The 20973-nt window shown below is 39.3% G+C and overlaps 1 protein-coding gene across 2 annotated transcripts in view; it reads left to right on the forward strand.

Moving 5' to 3' along the window:
• The window catches only part of LOC124594977 (peroxisome biogenesis factor 1), a 383457-nt gene that overhangs the window by 238749 nt on the left and 123735 nt on the right, over positions 1-20973 (forward strand). For both annotated transcript variants that reach the window (XM_047133503.1, XM_047133504.1), the window contains 3 exons: positions 968-1154; positions 12120-12279; positions 17440-17504. In XM_047133503.1, coding sequence (XP_046989459.1) covers positions 968-1154; positions 12120-12279; positions 17440-17504 — 412 coding nt within the window. The remainder of the gene's footprint in view (positions 1-967; positions 1155-12119; positions 12280-17439; positions 17505-20973) is intronic.

Consider the following 20973-nt stretch of genomic DNA (forward strand, 5'->3'; position numbering starts at 1 on the left):
GGTCATTTTCTTGCACAGATTGTAAATTTTTCTCACTTAGTTGGCTGTTTATTTTATGTTACTGATGCTCGTTTGGACATATGACAACACAACTAATTAATATATTAGCTGAAGTGATAATGAAGGAATAGGTAAGGGCTCACAGTTGTAAAACAATAATGGCACGGTATCAGACAATGTTATTTGTGATTGTCGAACTTTATACACAGGCATGCTTCCTCAAGTGTTAGGAGGATGACTCATGTGATGCACAGTGGACTAAATATTGTGTCACGAGGACAGTAGTGTTATAAGTTAGAGACAGCAGTTGTAGATTAATTTGTAATAAATGTAATAAATATTCAATGTGTTCAGTTCAGTATATTGAAATCAAACAGAATATCAAGAAAAATGTTAAAATTACTGACCAATATCATATATCGTCAGGTGTTACATGCTCTGGTATGTAACTGTAGGTGTTTTTCATGTTACACGTCAGATTACTATCCATTTTCATGTAAAAATCACCAAAAGATGCAGATATTTAGATATTCCCATACAACACTAAAAACAATTGTGTTTTGGGTCCCTTAGGGAGGTGGGACAGGACAGATATTCAGGTTGGCACATTTCTCTTGTTGCTGCTCTCATCTATTACTCTGTTTACCTGTTTACCGTGACTAGCACCACACACACTCATGGCCTTTGGTTTAAGTCCTTATTTTTTCGAATGTTTGGAAATTTAGAAATACAAAAATCAGTTTTAGTACAGTGGTAATACATTGAACTTAAAACAGAGGATGGAAAATATCCACTATACAGCCACTTTCGTTTAAAGTTTTGTTTCTCTTGAATTAACACAATTTTTTGCTGTAGCAAAGATGTGAACTGAAACAGCATATATTTAGTCTGTCTCTCTCCTTATTTATGTTTTTGACATTCATTTGCTCAGTTACTTTGTTTACTAGCATTTCCTTTTTCGTTATAGGCGTGGCCACGATAGTACAGGTGTCACAGACCGTGTTGTCAATCAGTTGTTGACTCAGTTAGATGGTGTAGAAGGTCTGCAGGGTGTCTGGGTATTGGCAGCTACCAGTCGCCCTGACCTGCTTGATCCAGCTTTGCTTCGTCCTGGAAGAATTGATCATACTGTTCTCTGTACCCTTCCAACAGAGGTATATGACTTAATTGTAAATATGTGTTAGGATACATGGGAATGTGGAAAGTTTTAAAACTTGACAGTAATATTTTGATTAGTCTCTATTTTAATTCATTCAATGGTTCTTTGAAATTGTTCCAACTTATTTTGGAACAGAGCAACATAATTCATAAAAAATTGCAGAACTCTTACTTTTTCCTCTTAATAAAAACTGTAGTTAAGTAAGGATATCTTTGGTACACTAGAATAGTCCCGAGTCAGATGGTTGTGTTTAATAAAATGGAAGAAACAGCATTTAAGCTTCTAGTTGACTGTGCTACAATGAATGTGCCTGAGGACTGAACCAAATCTTATTGAAAATTGTCTGTCCATGGAATTTACGTCTATTGTGAAGATTTTTATTCAGTAGAGTCAGGCATGTTTGACATTTTCATGTGTGTTTTAAAGATGTAATCTAATCAGAAGGAAAGACTTCATCAGCCAAAAGAAAAACTCACGGGAGCTCACTGAAACACAGTTGGAGATAATTTGCTTAATTTAATAATTGTCAAGTCTTATGACTAACTGTTAATGCCAGCTGTGCCAGACTGTAATGAGAACAAACTGGTTTGTTTCAAAATGAAAAGGAAAATAGATATAAATTACTTCATGCATAGTAGAGAGTCTTGAAAGATGAATTATTTGGTGAAATGCATGAGCAACTAGCATTGTTAAAGCTTCCCCTGCCACCGACAGTGGAGGATGAAGCTTTGACAATTCTAGCAACTTGTGCTGGCAGAATTTCAGAAAAGCCAAAGAACCCAAGGCTGAAGCCAACAGGCAAATTGTCATTTAAAGCAGGGATCCCCAGATGGTGGTACACATACCACTGGTGGTATGCAAGAACGTTTCAGATGGTATTCATAAAATTAAACATAGTGCATGCTGATACAAGTAAAAGTATTTTCTTTCATTATGTTATTTTAAAAATAAAATGATTATGAGAAAACTGATTGCTAAATTAGCATCTGTATAATGTTAAAGAAAATGAATTTACTGCAAAAGGTTTGTTTCAGGTTGTAAGCAGGATGCAAGGTTAGATTGTACTCTCCCAACCCCTCCCTTCATTAGCTTTTGCTGCCTTGAGAGGGAATGGTCATCATGGTGTGATGTTGGCGATATTTTGATTGGGTCTTGTTGGTGGTCATTCTAAAGTTTTCATACCACTTTGCAACTGCTGCCAACTTATGCAATGTACAAATGTGTGTCACTGCAGTAGTCATTATGCGGTCATTACGTTTACATGTGACACATCTTCCAGAAAATGGAAACTGAATTTTGGAAACCATTTTTTGCTGTTGTTTTACGCCTGAAGCCGATTTACTAGCCCATTCAAAAATGACGACTGGAAAACAGCTATTCCAGTTTCTGGTTTAGTTAGCACAATTACTATTTCTCTTATTATTTATTCCACATATTAGAGGTTGAGACACCTTCATGATCAGTCTAATATTTCTACTTCTCCATCAATGTGCAAAAAGTCACTCCGCCCACATTAACGGAAATTTTTAAAAAGCAAAACTTGACCTGATGACCAAGCATATTTACTTGACCATCATGAAAATACAAGAGAAGAGTTTGTATTTTGTAAACTGCAGAAGAAAATGTTTTCAATAGGATTGAACTTACTTTGGTTATTTTTTAAGTTATTTTTAATCAGCAAGGACTCTCCACCCAAGAAAATAAACTGTGTCCTCCTTATCAAGAAATCCTCTGTCCAGTTACAAATTTTGTTTGTTATACCATATGACTGTACTTTCATTAATAAATATTGATGTGGTACTGACACAAATGCTTTTTGGAATTCAGGAAGTACTGCATCCACTAGAGTTCCTTCATCCACAAATGTCACAGTGTCATATGAGAAAAGAGAGGAGGTCATTTCATCTGAGATAATTCATTATGTTTGAGCTTGAAATATGTTCCAAGACTATGCAGCAAATGAATGTCATTGGTACTGGATGGTAGTTTTGTGGCTCACTTCTGCTGTCCTTGTAGACAGGCATGGTTTGTGATTTCCTCCAATGACTGGCTCAGTTTTTTATTCAGTGGTTCTGTGGCATGTTATGGTTAAGAGATTGGTTGTTCTAGGTAGTTTTAGGGCAATGAGCTAAGAATTACATTGCAACACTGACCTAACCTACTGCACGAGTTGGCATAGCAGCTGAGGCATTGGATTCATTCGAGAAGACAAGGTTTCTAATCTCTGTTCAGCCATCCATATTTAGAGTTTTGGTGGTTTCTCTAGGTTGCTGAACTTTGGTATATGGTAAGACAGCTCTTTTGGGAAGTATACAGCTGGTTTCCAACCCCATATTTCAATAATTGAAACTGTGTCATCAAAGGAATGCTGAATTGTAATCCTCCATATCTTTCCTTAGCGTCAAAAATATATGTGTAATTTTCCCATTTGATATTGGTTATATTATAGTCATGTACTATTACTACCACTACCACCACAACTGTATTCTTAAGCTATTTCCATACTATAAGGTTTAGGTTATCTTTGAATGACTTTACAACTAATGTAACAGAGTCGGTAGAAACAATCAATTATTGATCTAAGTCCCAACCTAATGTTTCTGCTTACTACTGTAAACATTTCACTTCCTGGGGCTCAAACCAGTCTTTCCAATTTGTACGCCAAGTGTTGTTGAACATTTCACATCTTTGTACTTCAGAGGAATTTGCTGTAAACCTTCTGACAGTAAACAGCCAATCTTTTGACATTCTCACTCTCCACATTTGCAGTCCACTTGATTATAATTTGTAGTACATGTTCCAACGTACCATTGTTACATGTACTTACAGTATGTCCCATGGTGTTGTACCCTTTGTCAGTGCATGTCATGCCTCACAGTTACTTTTCACTTAAACTTTTGTATTTTCTCCCACACATTTGTTCTAGACTTGCATCATACAGTGTAGGCTTTCACAGCCAGTGTTCACTTCATTTAAGCCTTACGGGCTGAGGTATAGAAAACAGTTCACTGACATCTCGTCTCAACTGTGGGAGACATCTTTGGAGATAAAATGGCAATTGCAGCAAGGGCTTGGGAGGGCTCTAAATAATATCAGCTCAAAAATTCAATTTATGATGAAGAAAAAGAGCATTGGATGATTTAATTTTCTGAAAGTAGGTGTGATCAGAAGGGTGGATGGGACTTTGGGTCATAAGGTGCAAAGGAAAGTTACACTTACTGATCAATACTTCCATAAGGAATACAGCTGTCACCCAAGACAAAAGGATGCATCACTAAAACCTTGGTGGACAGGGCTAATATTATTTACTAGATAAGCTGAATTACCTATAGTTTTCCTTAAAAAAGAAAAAAAAAAGGTTACTTCGCTAAAGAGGTGAATCGAGCACTCTGTCCAAGAAGAGGAAGCAGGACTAATTAGGAACAATGACTGCCAACTAGGAAAGTTTTCCTCCTGTTTATGAACAAGGTTACGGGTTGAACTGGGAAAGTGTTGGCCAAGGATGTTGTTAAAACAATTTTTAGGCTTCTTAAAAATGGCAAAATATGCGCAACATCCATTGGTGACACTTGAGATTTACAGAATTTCTTGCAGTTGTGGGCAAATATACATTGACTCTACAAATAGAAGTATTACCACTCACTTGGCTGAACACAAAAAGAACTGTCAGCTACCATCACCTGAAAAGTGGACCATAGGAGAACAAGTCTTCCATGATAAAAACTATGAAATAAAATTCAATGAGACGAGTGTTTTATCAAAGCCAATACGTTGTAATGCGTACATGTGTAGAGAGACCACAGAGATTCATGAACAACATAATAATTTTAATAGAAAAGAAGATGCTGTTAAGTTAAATAAAATATGGATGTCAATTTTGCACCAACCCCACCAACAGAATGAATATCAATTACTTTTAATTGAGAACAGTGATACCAGCCTGATATAATCACGAAATCAGCATGATGTAACAAATGGTGATATTCCCTATGCTGTTCCATAAGTTTGAGAGCCCTTTGAGACCTTTTTGTAGTGACCATTTTACCTCTGAAGATATCTTGCAGTCAGAAATGAATTGACAGGAAACAGTTTCATGTGTATCGATCGTGGCCTTTCAGCCTGGAAATTGTAATTGAAATTCTGGTATTTGTTCGATATCTGAAGTTTGTGTTGCAGTAATTCTTTCAGGATACTCTTAATTGTTAGTGATGCACTGTTTTTTTTTTATCATAATTCTATATTCACAGTGGAACAAATCATTAAAATTATAAATTTTGTATTAAAAGGAAAATTCACTGAGGAAGCTGTTGCGTTATAAGGAAACAGAATGGTTTCAATATGAGAAATTTCAAGTACTGCCAACAGACACTTTTGAAAGTATGAGAAAAAAAAGAAAAACAAAACGAAGTCTATTCCTAGGTTTTTGGAACTGTTAGCTCTATCGTGAGGGAGGAATGAGGGATACATTGGAGAAAGTTTGAAATTAGGACCAGCTCACTGAGATCTGAAGTTGAGATGGACCCACCTGTTCAGAGGATGATAGGAGACAAAGATCAGTTTTTCTACTTCTAAATGTGTGTATTGACTGTACTTTATAATTTACATATTTTGACAGTTCCGGAAGTTACTATTATGCCAGCTGTTAAATCTTTATTTCATGTTATTGTGCCACACAGTGATAATAAGACATTTTGAACTGCACACATTTCTACTAATCATAATTTCACTTTGATTAAACTTTCATTTTTGTCCAACCAATATTGACCTGGTGTTTGGGCCCTAATATTTGTCTTAGTACATTTATATAATGAAAATTAATACAGTTGGCAGACAGTTCACAAGACCATTGTGTGGGCAGATGTACAGTTGCAAAGCTGAAACTGAAACTGATGAAATAAATTCTGCTCAGATACAGGTAGGCCCCCTTATACATGGAATACTTATTCGCATTTTCACATACAAGTGACTTTAGTTTTAAGTTCAGTATTGCCATCTGTTAACAGTACACAGAGGCAATAATACATTAGCACATCTCAACATGCATCTTCTGTGCATTTGTCAAGATGTGAATTATCAGTTCACATTAGTATAGCTGTGAAGGTGCACTTGATGGAATCTTATCTACAATACTGGGCAGAAGGAAAGGAAGTGTGTCTGTCGATGGAAAGAACTGTGTATAAATATTATATTCATTACAAACAAAGTTAGAAGTTTTAAATAAAAAATGGAAAATCCAGGATGGAATGTAACAATGTTATGAAAAGGAAAGTTGCTACTCACCATATAGCGGAGATGCTGAGTCACAGATAGGCACAACGAAAGACTGTCACAAATAAAGCTTTTGGCCATTAGGCCTTCCTCAACAACTTGACTTCAGTCTTAGGCAACTGAAACCACACTGAGGGCAGCAGCACCAATGCATGATGGGAGTGGAAACCTGGTTCAATTCATTGATGACTGATGTGGATCAAGGATGAGGACACCCTATCCACATTCCTTCAGAACGTCAATAGCTTCTCCTCCATTTGCTTCACCTGGTCCCACTTAAACCAACAGGCCACCTTCCTAGATGTTGACCTCTAACTCAAAGGTGGCTGCATCAATACCTCTGTCCATATCAAACCTACTGATCACCAGCAATACCTCCACTTTGATAGCTGCCACCCATTCCATATCAAGAAGTCCCTTCCATACAGCCTAGCCACCCATTGTCATCACATCTGCAGTGTCAAGCAGTCCCTCTCGAAATATACCAAACATCTCACTGAAGCCTTCACTGACTGTAATTATCCTCCCAGCCTTGTACAAAAACAAATCTCCTGTGCCTTATCTTTCCAGTCTCCCACCACATCCCAAAGTATCACTGTCCAGCCACAGAGGAGCGTTCTCCTCATAACTCAGTACCACCCAGGACTGGAGCAATGGAATTACATTCCCTGCCCTGAAATGAGAAAAGTCCTGCCCACTATCCTTCCCACTCCTCCCACAGTGGTATTTCGCCATCCACTGAACCTACACAATATACTCATCCATCCTTACACAACCCCTGCTCCCAACCCCTTACCTCATGGCTCATACCCCTGTAAATAGACCTAGATGTGAGACCTGTCCCATTTATCCTCCCACCACCACCTACTCCAGCCCAGTCACGAACATCACCTATCCCATTGAAGGCAGGGCTACCTGTGAAACCAGTGATGTGATCTACAAGCTAGGCTGCAACCACTGTGCTGCATTCTATGTGGGAATGACAACCAACAAGCTGTCTGTCTGCATGAATGGCACTGACAAACTGTGGCCAATAAACAAGTGGACACCCTGGTTGCTGAGCAAGCTGCCAAACTTGACATTCATTTCAATGACTGCTTCACAGCCTGTGCCATATGGAACCCTTCCCACCAACACCAGCTTTACTGAATTGTGCAGGTGGCAATTTTCCCTGCAATACATCCTATGTTCTCATAACCCTCCTTGCCTCAACTTTTGTTAGTTAGTGTCCTCATCCATCCAGCCTCTTCCCTGTTCCCATGCCAGCACTATACAGCCGTCATTCCAGTGTCACACTCAGTCTTTTTACTTCTCTCCTTTTCCGCTGCTTCCCCCCCCCCCCCTTTCCCCACTTCACTGTCCACCTCCCCACCATACTATCCATCCCTCTACCCACTCCAGACTCCTCCATACCCCCAGCCAGTTGAGGACGACGGTTCAAGCCCGTCTCCAGCCATCCTGATTTAGGTTTTCCGTGATTTCCCTAAATCGCTTCAGGCAAATGCCGGGATGGTTCCTTTGAAAGGGCACGGCCGATTTCCTTCCCCATCCTTCCCTCACTCGAGCTTGTGCTCCGTCTCTAATGACCTCGTTGTCGACGGGACGTTAAACACTAATCTCCTCCTCCTCCCAGCCAGTTGACACTCCCATCGTGCGCTGGTGTTGCTGCTAGCAGTGTGGTTTCAGTTGTCTGAGACTGCAGTCATGTGTGTGAGTTGCTTTTGCGCATGCCTGTGCGCGCGCGCGTTCGTGTGTGTGTGTGTGTGTGTGTGTGTGTCTATCGTTGATGAAGGCCTTAATTGCCGAAAGCTTTATTTGTGACAGTCTTTTTGTTGTGCCTATCTTCTACACAAGATCTCTGCTACATGGTGAGTAGCAACAAACATTCCTTTTCATAATATTGAAGTTTTAAACCACTATGAGAAAGGTGCGTATGCTGTTGACATTCAGCACACTTTGTGACATAGTGAATCCATTGTGAGAACTATTTGTCATACTGTGGAGTCAGTATGAAATACTGCTCAATCTTTGGCTATTTAAAATGTGACTAGAGTGAACAAATCACACTTGGAGGTGATGGAAAGACTGAAAAAATTCTAAGCCATTGAGCTGAGCACCACCCACAACCAAAAGCACATGCCTCTCTCTGGAGCTGCTGTTGAAGCTAAAACCAACACCTTGTATGCAGATTTGATGAAAGAAGAGGATGATCCAACAACTTTCTCGTCCACCTCAGGTTGGTTTGATTGCTTCAGGTATTGTTTTGGCTTTCACACAATTAAAACAGAGTAGAGGCAGTTGCAGCAGATGAAGTTGAAGCTGAGGAATTTGAAAAGAGATTTAAGGAAATTGACAGGAAAAGGCTATACTGTGAAGCAAGTTTTCAACCTTGATCAAATGTGCTTACTTTGCTTTGGAAATTAACCCATCTTCATTTTTGTTGAAGAAAAAACAGCTTCTGGTTTCAAGACTTCCAAGGATTATGCCCCCTTCTTTTTGTAGGAAATATTGCAAGTGACTGAAAATTAAAACCCCTTATGATCTGCCACTCTTAAAATTCTAGGCCATTAAAAGGTTGTGAGGACCATGATGGGAGTTCATTCAAGATGGAATAAAAAAGGTTTGACAACTTCTACTAAAATATGACTATTTTGTTGCTGTACTGAATAGAGAAACGAAGATCTGGTATGAGAAAGGAAAAAATCTCTTTCAAAATTTTTCTCCACCTTGATAATGCCGCAGCCACCCACTTTTCATTACTGATTCTAATAAAAACTGTGAAGTCCTGTTTCTCCCGCCTAACACTACATCTATCCTGGAACCCATGGACCAGGGAGTTATTTTTAAATTTACGGTTTACTATCTGAATAAAACTGTCTCCAGTCTCAGGGAAGAATGTGATTCAAATGACAAAGTTACAATGAAGATTTTTTGGTGGCAGTTTAATATTACGATGGTGATAGAATGTTACTAGAGACACATGGACTGACATCACTCCAAAATGTGTGAATGGTGTATGGAGGAAATTGTGGCCCCATGCTGTGTCAATGCTAAAAGATGAAGTGGTCAGTGATTTCACTGTTGCAATGAGACACACTGTGGACCTGGCACAACAGTTTGGTTTCACTGATGTCTGTGAAGAGAATATGTGACTTAATCTCACATTATAAGAACCTGACCAATGAAGATTGATAGTTTTCAGTGAGAACAGTAATAAAGAAGAAGCTGACGTTGAAGTTCCTCCTGTTAGGAAGCTGACAATGAAGAAAATGGCCAATGCCTTTAGAGTGACTGATGCCACAATGACGGTTTTTGAACAACAGTGATCCTGAATGAGTAAGGAGTACAGTAGTGAAGAGAGAAGTTGAACATTCTCCTAAATGTTACAAAGAGTTGTATAATCAACTGGCAAAGCAGACTATACAGCTGACAATGAAGCACTTCTTTGCAAGACAGTGTGGCACTTCAGACAAATGTCAAGTGCATCGTGAAGACGCTTCAGCTACTGCAAATTACTTGCATGTAAAGAAATCTGTCATTGGAAATGAACTGACTATGGCATCGACGGATTCTTCCACTGCAGATGATCCAGAGTCTATTTATGATGCATATGATTTATGTATTGTGTGTTAAATTTTTAAGTATGAACTTCCAGCATACGGGAGTAATTGTAGGTCAACAACTTCTGTTAATCAGTACAATGGAAAACCATCCAAAGTTACAGATTTCATTTTTTTTATATTCACTCGATGACTAGTTTCTTTGCAACTTTTGCTGGTTTTGCTGTACAAATTTTTAAGTGTGTAAATTTTGTATTAAAATGCGTTTCAGAAAAAGATAATGATTATTTTTGGCAAAAATACTATGAAACTCTATTTTAAACTTAATATGTGAGTAAATGAGAACTTAGTCTTATATTTTACATGTGTTGGGTTGGTGCATAAGTTCATTGCATTTTTCCATAAGCTTAATAAACACAACAGATACACATAATAGAGATGTTAGTCATTAATAATATATTCTCCTTTGCTTTTTACAACAGTCTGTTAATGCTGGGCTAACTTCTTGATTCCTCAACTGTAGAAATCATGTAGTTTTGAGGTGAAGAACTCTTTGTGCCATGTTGCGAGCGCATTTTCGTAGGGAAAGGAAATTCCTTAAAGGTTGTTCAGTAGAGAGTGATAAAGGTGAAAATCTGAGGGTACAAGATCAGATGAATAAGGTGAGTGCAGAATGACTTCCCAGCCAAACTCCTGTATAGTGTCTTTTGTCAGTTTAGCAGAATGCAGGCGAGTGTTGTCTTGGAACAGCATACTTTATGCAGTCTTTCTGGTTGTTGTTCCTGGACTGTGTCTGCTAGACATCTCAGCTGTTGGAAAAATGTCAGCCATGATGGTTACACTTCAGGGAAGCAATTCATAGTACACCGCACCATCACTGTTCCATCAGATGCATAACATTGTGTTTTGTGGATGCACAAGGTATTTGTACGTGGAACCACTGCTTTGTTTGGGCTCAAACCTTCCTTTCTTTTCCTTATGTTAGGATGAAGACACCAGTTCTCACCACCATTAATGATACAGGGTAGGTGTGGTTGGTGTTGTTCATGAGCCAATTGATGACAAGCAAGCAGAGGCGCAGATTTGGCTACCCACTGATTTTTGTGATTTGGTTTAGAGCATGCGGTACCCATACACCCAATTTTTGAATCCACCACATTGCCTGCAAATGTCCCACAGTAGTGGAATGATCACAGTTCATCACATTTGAAAGTTCTCGAGTACACTAATGTGGATAAAAGTGGATTAAAGTGTTTAAATGCTCTTCATCAAAGCCGAAAGGCCTTACATGGAGAGTCACTAATGCCAAAATGATCCTCTTTAAAACAAGAAAACAAATGTCTTGCCATGCTCTGTACTATGGCATTATCCTCATACATGGCGCAAATGTTCCTGGCTGCCTTCACTGCTATCACCCCTCTACTGAACTCAGACAGAAGAGTATGTTGGAAATATTCTTATTTCTCCACTTGGCACTCCATTTTATAGCATTCAAAACTCAAGCCACTATCTTCAGATGACAGAATGACAATATGTAAACTCAGTTAGGAGCAGTGAACTACAAATAAAGTATGACAATCAATAAATAAATCCATAACAACCAGAGTACCAACATGCAAAACAAAAGTGCTACAAACTTATGCTCCAACTTAATAAAATGGGTCTTGATTCATGTGAAGTCTGTATGCGTGGTGATGTAACTATCACATATGACAAGATAACATATTTTGGAAAGATAATGATGAAAGACATATTGAAAAAGTGTTATTCAAACATATCAAGGGTTATTGTTTAGAGGTAGGAGAACTTTTGGACTTATGTTTATGCAGGGTTCTCCTCTTTTGGTCCCAAGAACTTCCCTGTGAAGTTCAGACCATTGGTAAAACCACATCCTTCATAATGTCATATCACACAGTAGTCATGCTAAGATATGATATTGGGAATAAAATAAAAGACAATTGGACACAATGGATTTTGATTCACTACTTTGTCTTCAAGCCAGCATTATCTATTTTACATGGTTTGTGAATGTCTCCTTAATAGAATATTATGAATATTTATTACATTTGAGCAAACTACTTTTATGCAGGCATGAGAACTCTAAATACAGATATATTTGTTTTTATTTTTAGGAAGATCGTTTATCAATATTAAAAGTTCTCAGCCGGAAAGTTGAACTTTCTGATGATGTGGACCTTTCAAAGATAGCTCAGAAGTCACCAGGCTTTACAGGAGCTGACCTTCAGTCATTACTGTATACAGCACAAATAATGGCACTGGAAGAACAACAAGGTATGATTTTTCACATGAGCATGGTTTGTATTTCTTCCTGTACCTCAATCAAAATAACAATGTAATTGATAGTCAAATGTGGGGGTGCACCATGAAGGTCCAACACCAGTTACCCCTGGGGTGAAATACTTGAGGATCTCTCATGAACTGAAAAGACATCATCATGCTGAACGTGGATCAAGCTATGTATTCCAGCACCATTACAGGTTCACCTACAGCCATGGACCTCTCGTTCTGCTCACCAAACCTTGTGGACACTGCTCAGTGGGGGTGTATGATATCCTTCATAGCAGCCACAACTACCTTATCTGGATCCATCTGAAACATGCTTAGAGGATTATTTGAAAAAACAGGCAGAGATCTTACCAACAGTTCCTGACAGAGGCGCCAACTTAAAAATATTTTTTTATTTATTTTTTTTTTTTTTTTTTTTTTGGGGGGGGGGGCAGGAATCATTTTATTAGGTACTACATTTGACAGGTAACTTTGCCTTTCCATCTACATGTTCGACACTCCAAACCAGTCCTATTTGCAGATGACACCAGTGTATTGATTCAAGGTGGAAATAGAAAGGCTCTTAGGCTGTACGCTGAAGTCACAAATGAAAAGATTTCAGAGTGGTTTGTGAGGAATAAGCTACTGATTAACCCTTAAAAAAAATTTATATATATATATATAGACACACACACACAAAGATGATGTGACTTACCAAGAAAGCGCTGGCACGTCGATAGACACACAAACATACACACAAAATTCTAGCTTCCGCAACCAACGGTTGCTTCGTCAGGAAAGAGGGAAGGAGAGGGAAAGACGAAAGGATGTGGGTTTTAATGGAGAGGGTAAGGAGTCATTCCAATCCCGGGAGCGGAAAGACTTACCTTAGGGGGAAAAAAGGACGGGTATACACTCGCACACACACACATATCCATCCACACATACACAGACACAAGCAGACATATATATAAATCAAGAAAAAAAACTGCCACTATACAATTCCACACACAGCAAAATTTAAAATCCATTAAAACTAAATATTTCTTTGGAAAACCAAAAAAATTAAGTGTCACTGAAACAAAATTGCTTTGTTTACTTACAAGACAATCTGAAATGGAATTCCCACATCACATTCTTAAATTCTAAGCTATCTAAAATGACTTATGCAATGAGAATTATATGGAACAATGCAAGTACTGAAGGAGAGAGATGTATTATGCACGCATACTTTCCCTTTTGAGTTATGACATCATATTCTTGGGAAATTTCCCTCACAGCATAACAACTTTCAAGAAACAAAAAAGATTGTGAAGATAATGAAAAGTGCAAACAGCTGAAAATCATGCAAACTACGATTGGCTGGCGACTAGCCCCTACCCCACGACTCGCTGAAACGTCAATCACAATGTCATTTCAGTCAGAGTATAGGTCAGTAGTGGTACAAAACAAATACATAAATAAAGTTGAAGAAACATACCTTAATTTTTGATGGCAAATGTACTCGTCCTCAGATCATTCCTGCATATGAACTCATCACATATGGCATCAAGGTCGAGTTTCATCGATTCATCTCTATGGGCATTGAGAATTGCGATGGCATTAAGATGATCCTGCCTCATTATAGAACAAAGACATGTTTTCACCCTCCGCAGACAAGAAAACGATCACTCAGCGGTGCAAGACGTTACTGGAATTGTCAGCACTACACGTATGAATTTCACTAGTTCAGGCAGTAGGTCAAACAGGTGCTTTTCCTGTTTTAGGTATTTCACTATGTCATCCAACGAACTAATATTCACAGAATCACTACTATGGATAATCTCATGAAACAGGCTTCGGTGAAGAAGCAAGCATTCTTTGTCTATATCTGATTCGTAGAAAGATAAAATATTGAATGAATGTTTGTTATCACCAAGAAGAAATTGTTCAGTTTGATTTACAAACATGAATGATTGAGTTTTGAACCGTGATTCCAAGAAGCTGATGGATGTATCCATTGTTTGATAATACAATATTCTATTTTAGTATTTTAAACATATTTTATTACAATATTCTATGTTTGTCACATACTCCAGTGAATGTTTCTACAGATGAATTGATGGAGTCATCATATTTCTTAGGGACTTTTCTTCTACGGGGTAATTTTGGAGAATCAACATCCATATCTTGATATTTTGAAGTTACTTTACCCCAGAATGATTCAAAATTGTTTCTCATAAATTCAATAGAAGTTACAAGTGTGGAAATCGTCTTATTGGCCTCCTCTAAGTGTAGGGATTTCCTCTGTAGTGCTATGTTTACGGTATCAAAGTGACCAAACAGTTTTACCAAAAGTGATAACATGAAAAAGAAATCATATGTCTGCATATTAATCAAAAAGCCATTTGCTGTGGCCCCAGTGTCTGAATTGTCATTTCTTGAAACATTTAGAAAAAATTCCTGAAGTTCTGTATAGTTGGACAAAACTGAAGACATTGCCAAGTATCTTACGGCCCACCTTGTAGGACAGGGTGGTTTCAAATTTGTAGAGGCATCTGCCTTCAGGTGAGCAAAAAGATCTAATCTTTTAGGTGAATCTCTCACAAAATGTATTAAGTCCTTCGTAACATTCAGTGCATTTCGACATTCTGGAAGATTTAAACAGTGTGCAAGGCAGTGCACAAACATAACTCTCTTCTCCATTTCCATAAACTTTGCCTGGACACCATTATGTAATCCAGCCATGTTAGCTGAACCATCAAAGCATTGGCCCGTACAATTAGATATAGGCAAATCAAATCATCTTAAAATATCGATAATAATATCAAACAGAGCCTTAGCTGTGGTACTTTGTATTGAGTATAGCCTTAAAAAATATTCTTCTATCTCTAGCGAAGCATCAACAACCGTGCCGTTGCCCAGGGCGGCAGATTTCTGGGGGCGGCAAATCCATCTTGTTAAATGAAGGAATGTGGGAATAAATTGGAAATACAAATTATTTATAAAATCAAGGGTCTTATTGAAAATTATCTATGGTACAGAAACAATGTGCTCCGATTTATGAAAGAAACGTTTCCTCCAACAAAAATGGCTTAAAATGTATTGCACTGTGAACGTATCACTGACTGCTGCTTTGATCTTAAAGACATATTCACAACAAAGAGACGAATGAGTGTGATATGTGAAAATAAGGCGTCATGTATGAAATATATTGTGGGAAAGGATGACTATGTTGGAAAAGTAGGGGGTGGGGGGGGGGGGAGCGCTTGACATGTTTGCACAGGGCGGCAAAATCCCTGGAGCTTGTCCTGATTTGTGTGGTGTTGTACCTAGTGATTGTCAATAGAATTTACAAAAATGAATGAAGAGTCTTTAATGTTACCTAGTCCTTCTAGCTATCGCCATCAAATTCGGTGTCACTATTGCTCATTAGTTTCTTTTACAAGCTGCCAGCAGGCTGCTGTGGGAGGAAGTGGACCTCGTCCTAGCAGCCAAAGCACTGCGAGCTCATGGTGAGCTTTCGTTTCCCCCATACCTCCGTACAGTAAAAGTGTGGGAATAGTACAGATGCAGGGGACAAACCCTGTCACGACAGTTCATCATATGCAGAGGTTGGAGGAGTAGCAGAAAGGAATACATAATAGCTCGTAAAATCGGTAATTTTTTCCTTCATAATCATTACATACTATTATGCAAAAATGTATGTGCAAGTTTTAACAAATTTCACAGTAAAGGATGAGGAAGGGGGAGAGAGCAGTGAGAAATGCATGTTTGAATGGTGCGGTGGTGGTGGTGGTGGTGGTGGTGGTGGTGGTGGTGGTGGTGGTGGTGGGGGGGGGGGTGAGCGAGGCCCCCACTTTTAACTATTGGGGGGGGCACAAAGTACCTTGCCCCCCTGCCCCCCCCTCCCCCGCCTAAGTCGGCACCACTGGTTCCTGAACTCCATCAATAGGTCCACTCATGCAAGCAAAGTGTGGGATACCAATAGGAAGAATTCCCTGGCAGAACTCATGACTGCCGATAGCAGAGAGACATTGCTCAGACAATGGCTGAATCCTGTAGGACCTTATGGCCAATTCTTGCCATGATTCAGCTTTCTTTCATAATCATGTAGCACAGGAGAGGGTTGGTCTTGATCTCTGTTCCATCAACATGGAGGAATACTAACAGTGTTTCTCTCTGTGGGAGCTGGATCCAGCATTGTCAGTAGCTCATAATAGTGTGTCTAGTCATGACCTGATAACAAACACATGCTGGAACAGTAAACCTTGCAGTCAAAGAAGGTCCTCTTTCAGATTTTTAATGAAATTTGGGTGACAGGAATATATCCTGCCTCATGGAAAGAACCCATTTCACCCTGTATTTTAAAACCAGGGAAGGATTGGACTAACCCTAGTAGTAATTGTAGCATTAGTCTCACAAGCTGCATAAGAAAGACACTGAAGTGCATGGTTAACCAAACCTAGTGTAGGTTGTTAAAACCTCATTGCAGCTAAGTCACTGTAGTTACAGAAAATCATCAAAATGTACCTCTTTCATTAATATCATTGCAGTACTGTGTATCCTTTGGAACAGCAATTAGTGCAGCAGCATCTGCATCTACTAGAAGTACGTAACAATGGATGTTCTTGTGGGATCAATAACCACAATAAAAACTTGTGTACTGATACAGTGAATAAAAGCAATTTATTTCCCATTTGTGCAAGAAACATACAATTGTAAACAATTCAAGACCTACTGACTACATGGAAGATCAAAGAGAACTGAACAAAAGTGAACAGAGTCAAAGATGTCACAGTAGTCTCACTCAGCAATTGTGTTGAGTTCTCTGACATTTTGAATCACATTCTAATTTTAGAAGCTGTGAAATACAAAACTGCAGATAATAATGATGAACTGTATGAATTGCTAACAACAAACACAAAGACTGTAATGGACATTACTTAACTCTTACAGCCAACCCCCCTCCCTACTCCTTCCCAACCCCAGGTATTTCTTCTTACATTTAGCTTTTAAGTACAATGCATACAAATTTAGTCTTAATTATTACTACCATTCACATTTGTATAAATTTATCACTTGATGCCTTTTTTAGATTATTAGAGAAAGCATAGTCTTCTTGATTCTCATATTTTGTGCTTGTTAAGTTTTCTGTTCATATTAATCAGGCTATCAATCTTACAGGCTCAACGGAAACTGTAGTTGACTTACGTGAATCACTTAGTGTTCCTGTGACTCAGAAATTGGGGGTATGTATGATCTGTATTTTGTATGTTTCAGTTGCCTTATTCAGTGCTTGTGACTTCCATGTGGTTCTTGTATGTGTAATGGATAGAAATGAAGATTTGGCAGTTGTCTATTAAAACATATCACTTATGAAAATGTCATAACTTGATTAATAATGATTTTTTTGTGACATTAATATCATTTTTGTTTTACATATCATTTATATTCCATTTGCTGTGTAAAAAATTTATTAAGTTTTCTCTCTGAAAGTAGGATGTATTTTTTTATCTCTAATATAGTGGAACCTATCGCTGTCTCTGTTTGGTTGTTCCTGTGACCTTAAACAGTACTGCTATACTTTTTCCTTGTTGTAAATTAGCGATTTTGGTTCACAGATTACTTGTATCATGTGGTGTGACATTAAAAATGCCAATACTATAGAGCAGATGAGTCTAACTTAATTGCAGAAGTAGCAATGAAATGATCAAGCTGGTCAGCACTGAATAACTACAGGAATTGGACATAACTGTTTGAAAATGATTCCTTTAAAGACACACACACACACACACACACACACACACACACACAAAAATGACAATTGTGCATGTGTGGCCCGTCACTTGTAGGTGAATGATGGGTGGCATGTAGACTTGTCTAATGATCAGAAGCTCTGACTAGCATTAAGATTTGCTCTGGTTTTTATTTAATTTACTTACTTACTTAACCAGATCTCTGTGTCCTCAGAGTCTTTTGCGACGGCATACGTGAATAAAATGTTCTCGGTTTTCAAGCCGCATCAGTTTGAATAAAATCCTCGATCTTTCAATGACCATCTCCACCATTGTCGTCAGGAGTTCACTGACTGCTGGGGCTGCTATGGTTTCTTGCTTATATAGGCATGATGACATCATCAGCAGCCAATCAGATAGTCCCAGTGTGGCGCCTGCGCTTAAGTTGACCAGGGCAGCTAGGGGAGCTATTGCCCATGGCAGCATTGGTGACGTCAGGTGGCACCAGGGGCAGGCACCACTTTTGAAACTGCTGCTCCCGCGTCGCGCATCTGCCTTTGCTTTCTTTCAATGTCCAACAGTGTGTACCCCTGGTCTCTGTTGAAATTGTTGTTGTTTAAATGAATCTCGGCCACTTCCTTTATAACAGAGTCCCAATACGTTGATGCATGAGCCAACACTTTTGTATCTTCGAACTGTATTTTATGTCTGTTTTCTAGGCAATGCTCTGCTATGGCTGACTTTTCAAGCTCCCTTTGTTTTATATGGCGCTTGTGCTCAGTACAACACTCTGCAACTGTGCAAATTATTTGTCTGATATACATGCTGCCATGTTCCCAGGGTGCACCATACATGCTGGACTCTCGATGAGCAATGTCGTCTTTAACAGGGCGCAACATGTCTCGTATCTTGGGGGCCGGCTGGAACACTGGTCTTAGCCCATGTTTCGGCAACAGATGTCCTGACTTGCTGCTAGTTGCTCCGCAGTATGGCAGGAATGCAGTCCGTTTGGCCTCTTCCACTGATTCATGAGGTGTCTTTTGTCGGCAGCCCTTGAAAGCGTTTGCGATGTCTCTTTTGCTGAATCAATTTTCCCCGACAACACATATTAAGTTCTGCAGTTCAGACTGTAGGTGGTCATCATCAGAGATAGTCTTGGCTCTATGAACCGCTTTCCTGTGTACAGAGTGGAGGAAACTACTGGTGTTCAAGTATCGATCAGTGTGTTTTGGTTTCCAGTACACTGAATGACCAAGCTAGCCTCCTGCCTTCTGCTCAACCAAAACATCCAAGAATGGTAGCTTGTCATGCTCCTCCATCTCTACAGTAAATTTAATATGGGGGTGGACACCATTCATGTGATCTACGAACTGCTGTAGTATATCTTCACCATGAGGCCATATCAGGAATGTGTCATCAACGTATCATAGAAAGCATGTAATCAACGTATTGTAGAATGCAAGTTGGCCATAATGTCGCAGTTTGAAAAGCCTGCTCCTCAAAGTGCTCCATGAAGAAATTTACGACTGCTGGAGACAGTGGTGATCCCATGGCTGTGCCGTCCGTCATCTCATGACTGCTGGAGACAGTGGTGATCCCATGGCTGTGCCGTCCATCTCATAATATTAATCACAGTACAAAAAGTACATTGTCGTTAGGATGTGATGGAACAACTTAATGATTCCAGATGGAAAATGTTGGGCCAAAAGATCCAGCGTATCTTGTATTGGCACCCTTTCAAAAAGTGGCACAACGTCCAGGCTAACCATTAGGTCATTTGGGACTGTCTTCATTCTCTTGAGTGCCTCAACAAATTTATGCGAGTTGACAACATGGTGTTCACAATTTCCCAATTTTGGTGCTAATAATCCTGCCAGATGTTTAGCAAATGTGTAGGTGGGCGAACGGATTGCACTAACTATGGGCCTCTAAGGAACACTTTCCATGTGTATCTTTGGTAATCCATAAGCCTGGGAGGTCTGGTGGCATGAGGCGTTAATTTCTTCACCACTTCATCTGATAAGTCCGCCGCTCGTGGTCTCGCGGTAGCGTTCTCGCTTCCCGAGCACGGGGTCCCGGGTTCGATTCCCGGCGGGGTCAGGGATTTTCACCTGCCTCGAGATGACTGGGTGTTTGTGTTGTCCTCATCATTTCATCATCATCCAGGAAAGTGGTGAAATTGGACTGAGCAAAGATTGGATAATTGTACGGGCGCTGATAACCACGCAGTTGAGCGCCCCACAAACCAAACATCATCATCATCACATTCATCTGATAAACCAGATGTCACCAGTGCTGCCATGGGCAATAGCTCCGCTAGCTGCCCAGGTCAACTTATGCCCACGTGCCACATTGGGTCTATCTGATTCGCTGCTGATGATGTCATCGTGCCTATATAAGTGAGAAACCATAGCTGCCCCTGCAGTCAGTGAACTCCTGACGACGATGGCGGAGATGGTCGTCGAAAGCTCGAGGATTTTATTCGAATTGACGCGGCTTGAAAACTGAGAACATTTTATTCATTTAACCTTATCTCATTAGTGCCATCAGGCCCTCTCTTACACTGGACCAGGATTTCACACATACAGTATCTTCATTGTATCATAGTTACCTAAGAAATAAGAATTGTAATATGAAAAATAGTATTAAAATGGTTTATGTGTCTATAGTGACAAAGTGAGACAATAATACTGACTACGAGCTAATAAGTTAACACTGGCAGCACTGCTATTACTGCTACTGCTACTACTACTACTACTACTACTACTACTACTACTACTAATAATAATAATAATAATAATAATGTCAGATATAAAAAGAATTTATGGGTGTGCAAAATAGATATTTTCTAATATAGCGAGTTCCGGGGAAAGGAAATTTAAGGAGATTCCACCAGCTAAGATAACTGGGAAATGAGGACGATCTGGTTGGAAAGGAGGATGGGCAAGGGTAATGAGTGCGTGGTACTCATTATGTTGCTGTA

Source organism: Schistocerca americana, chromosome 2 (genome assembly GCF_021461395.2).
Source record: "Schistocerca americana isolate TAMUIC-IGC-003095 chromosome 2, iqSchAmer2.1, whole genome shotgun sequence".
In the NCBI taxonomy this organism is placed as follows: Eukaryota; Metazoa; Arthropoda; class Insecta; order Orthoptera; family Acrididae; genus Schistocerca; species Schistocerca americana.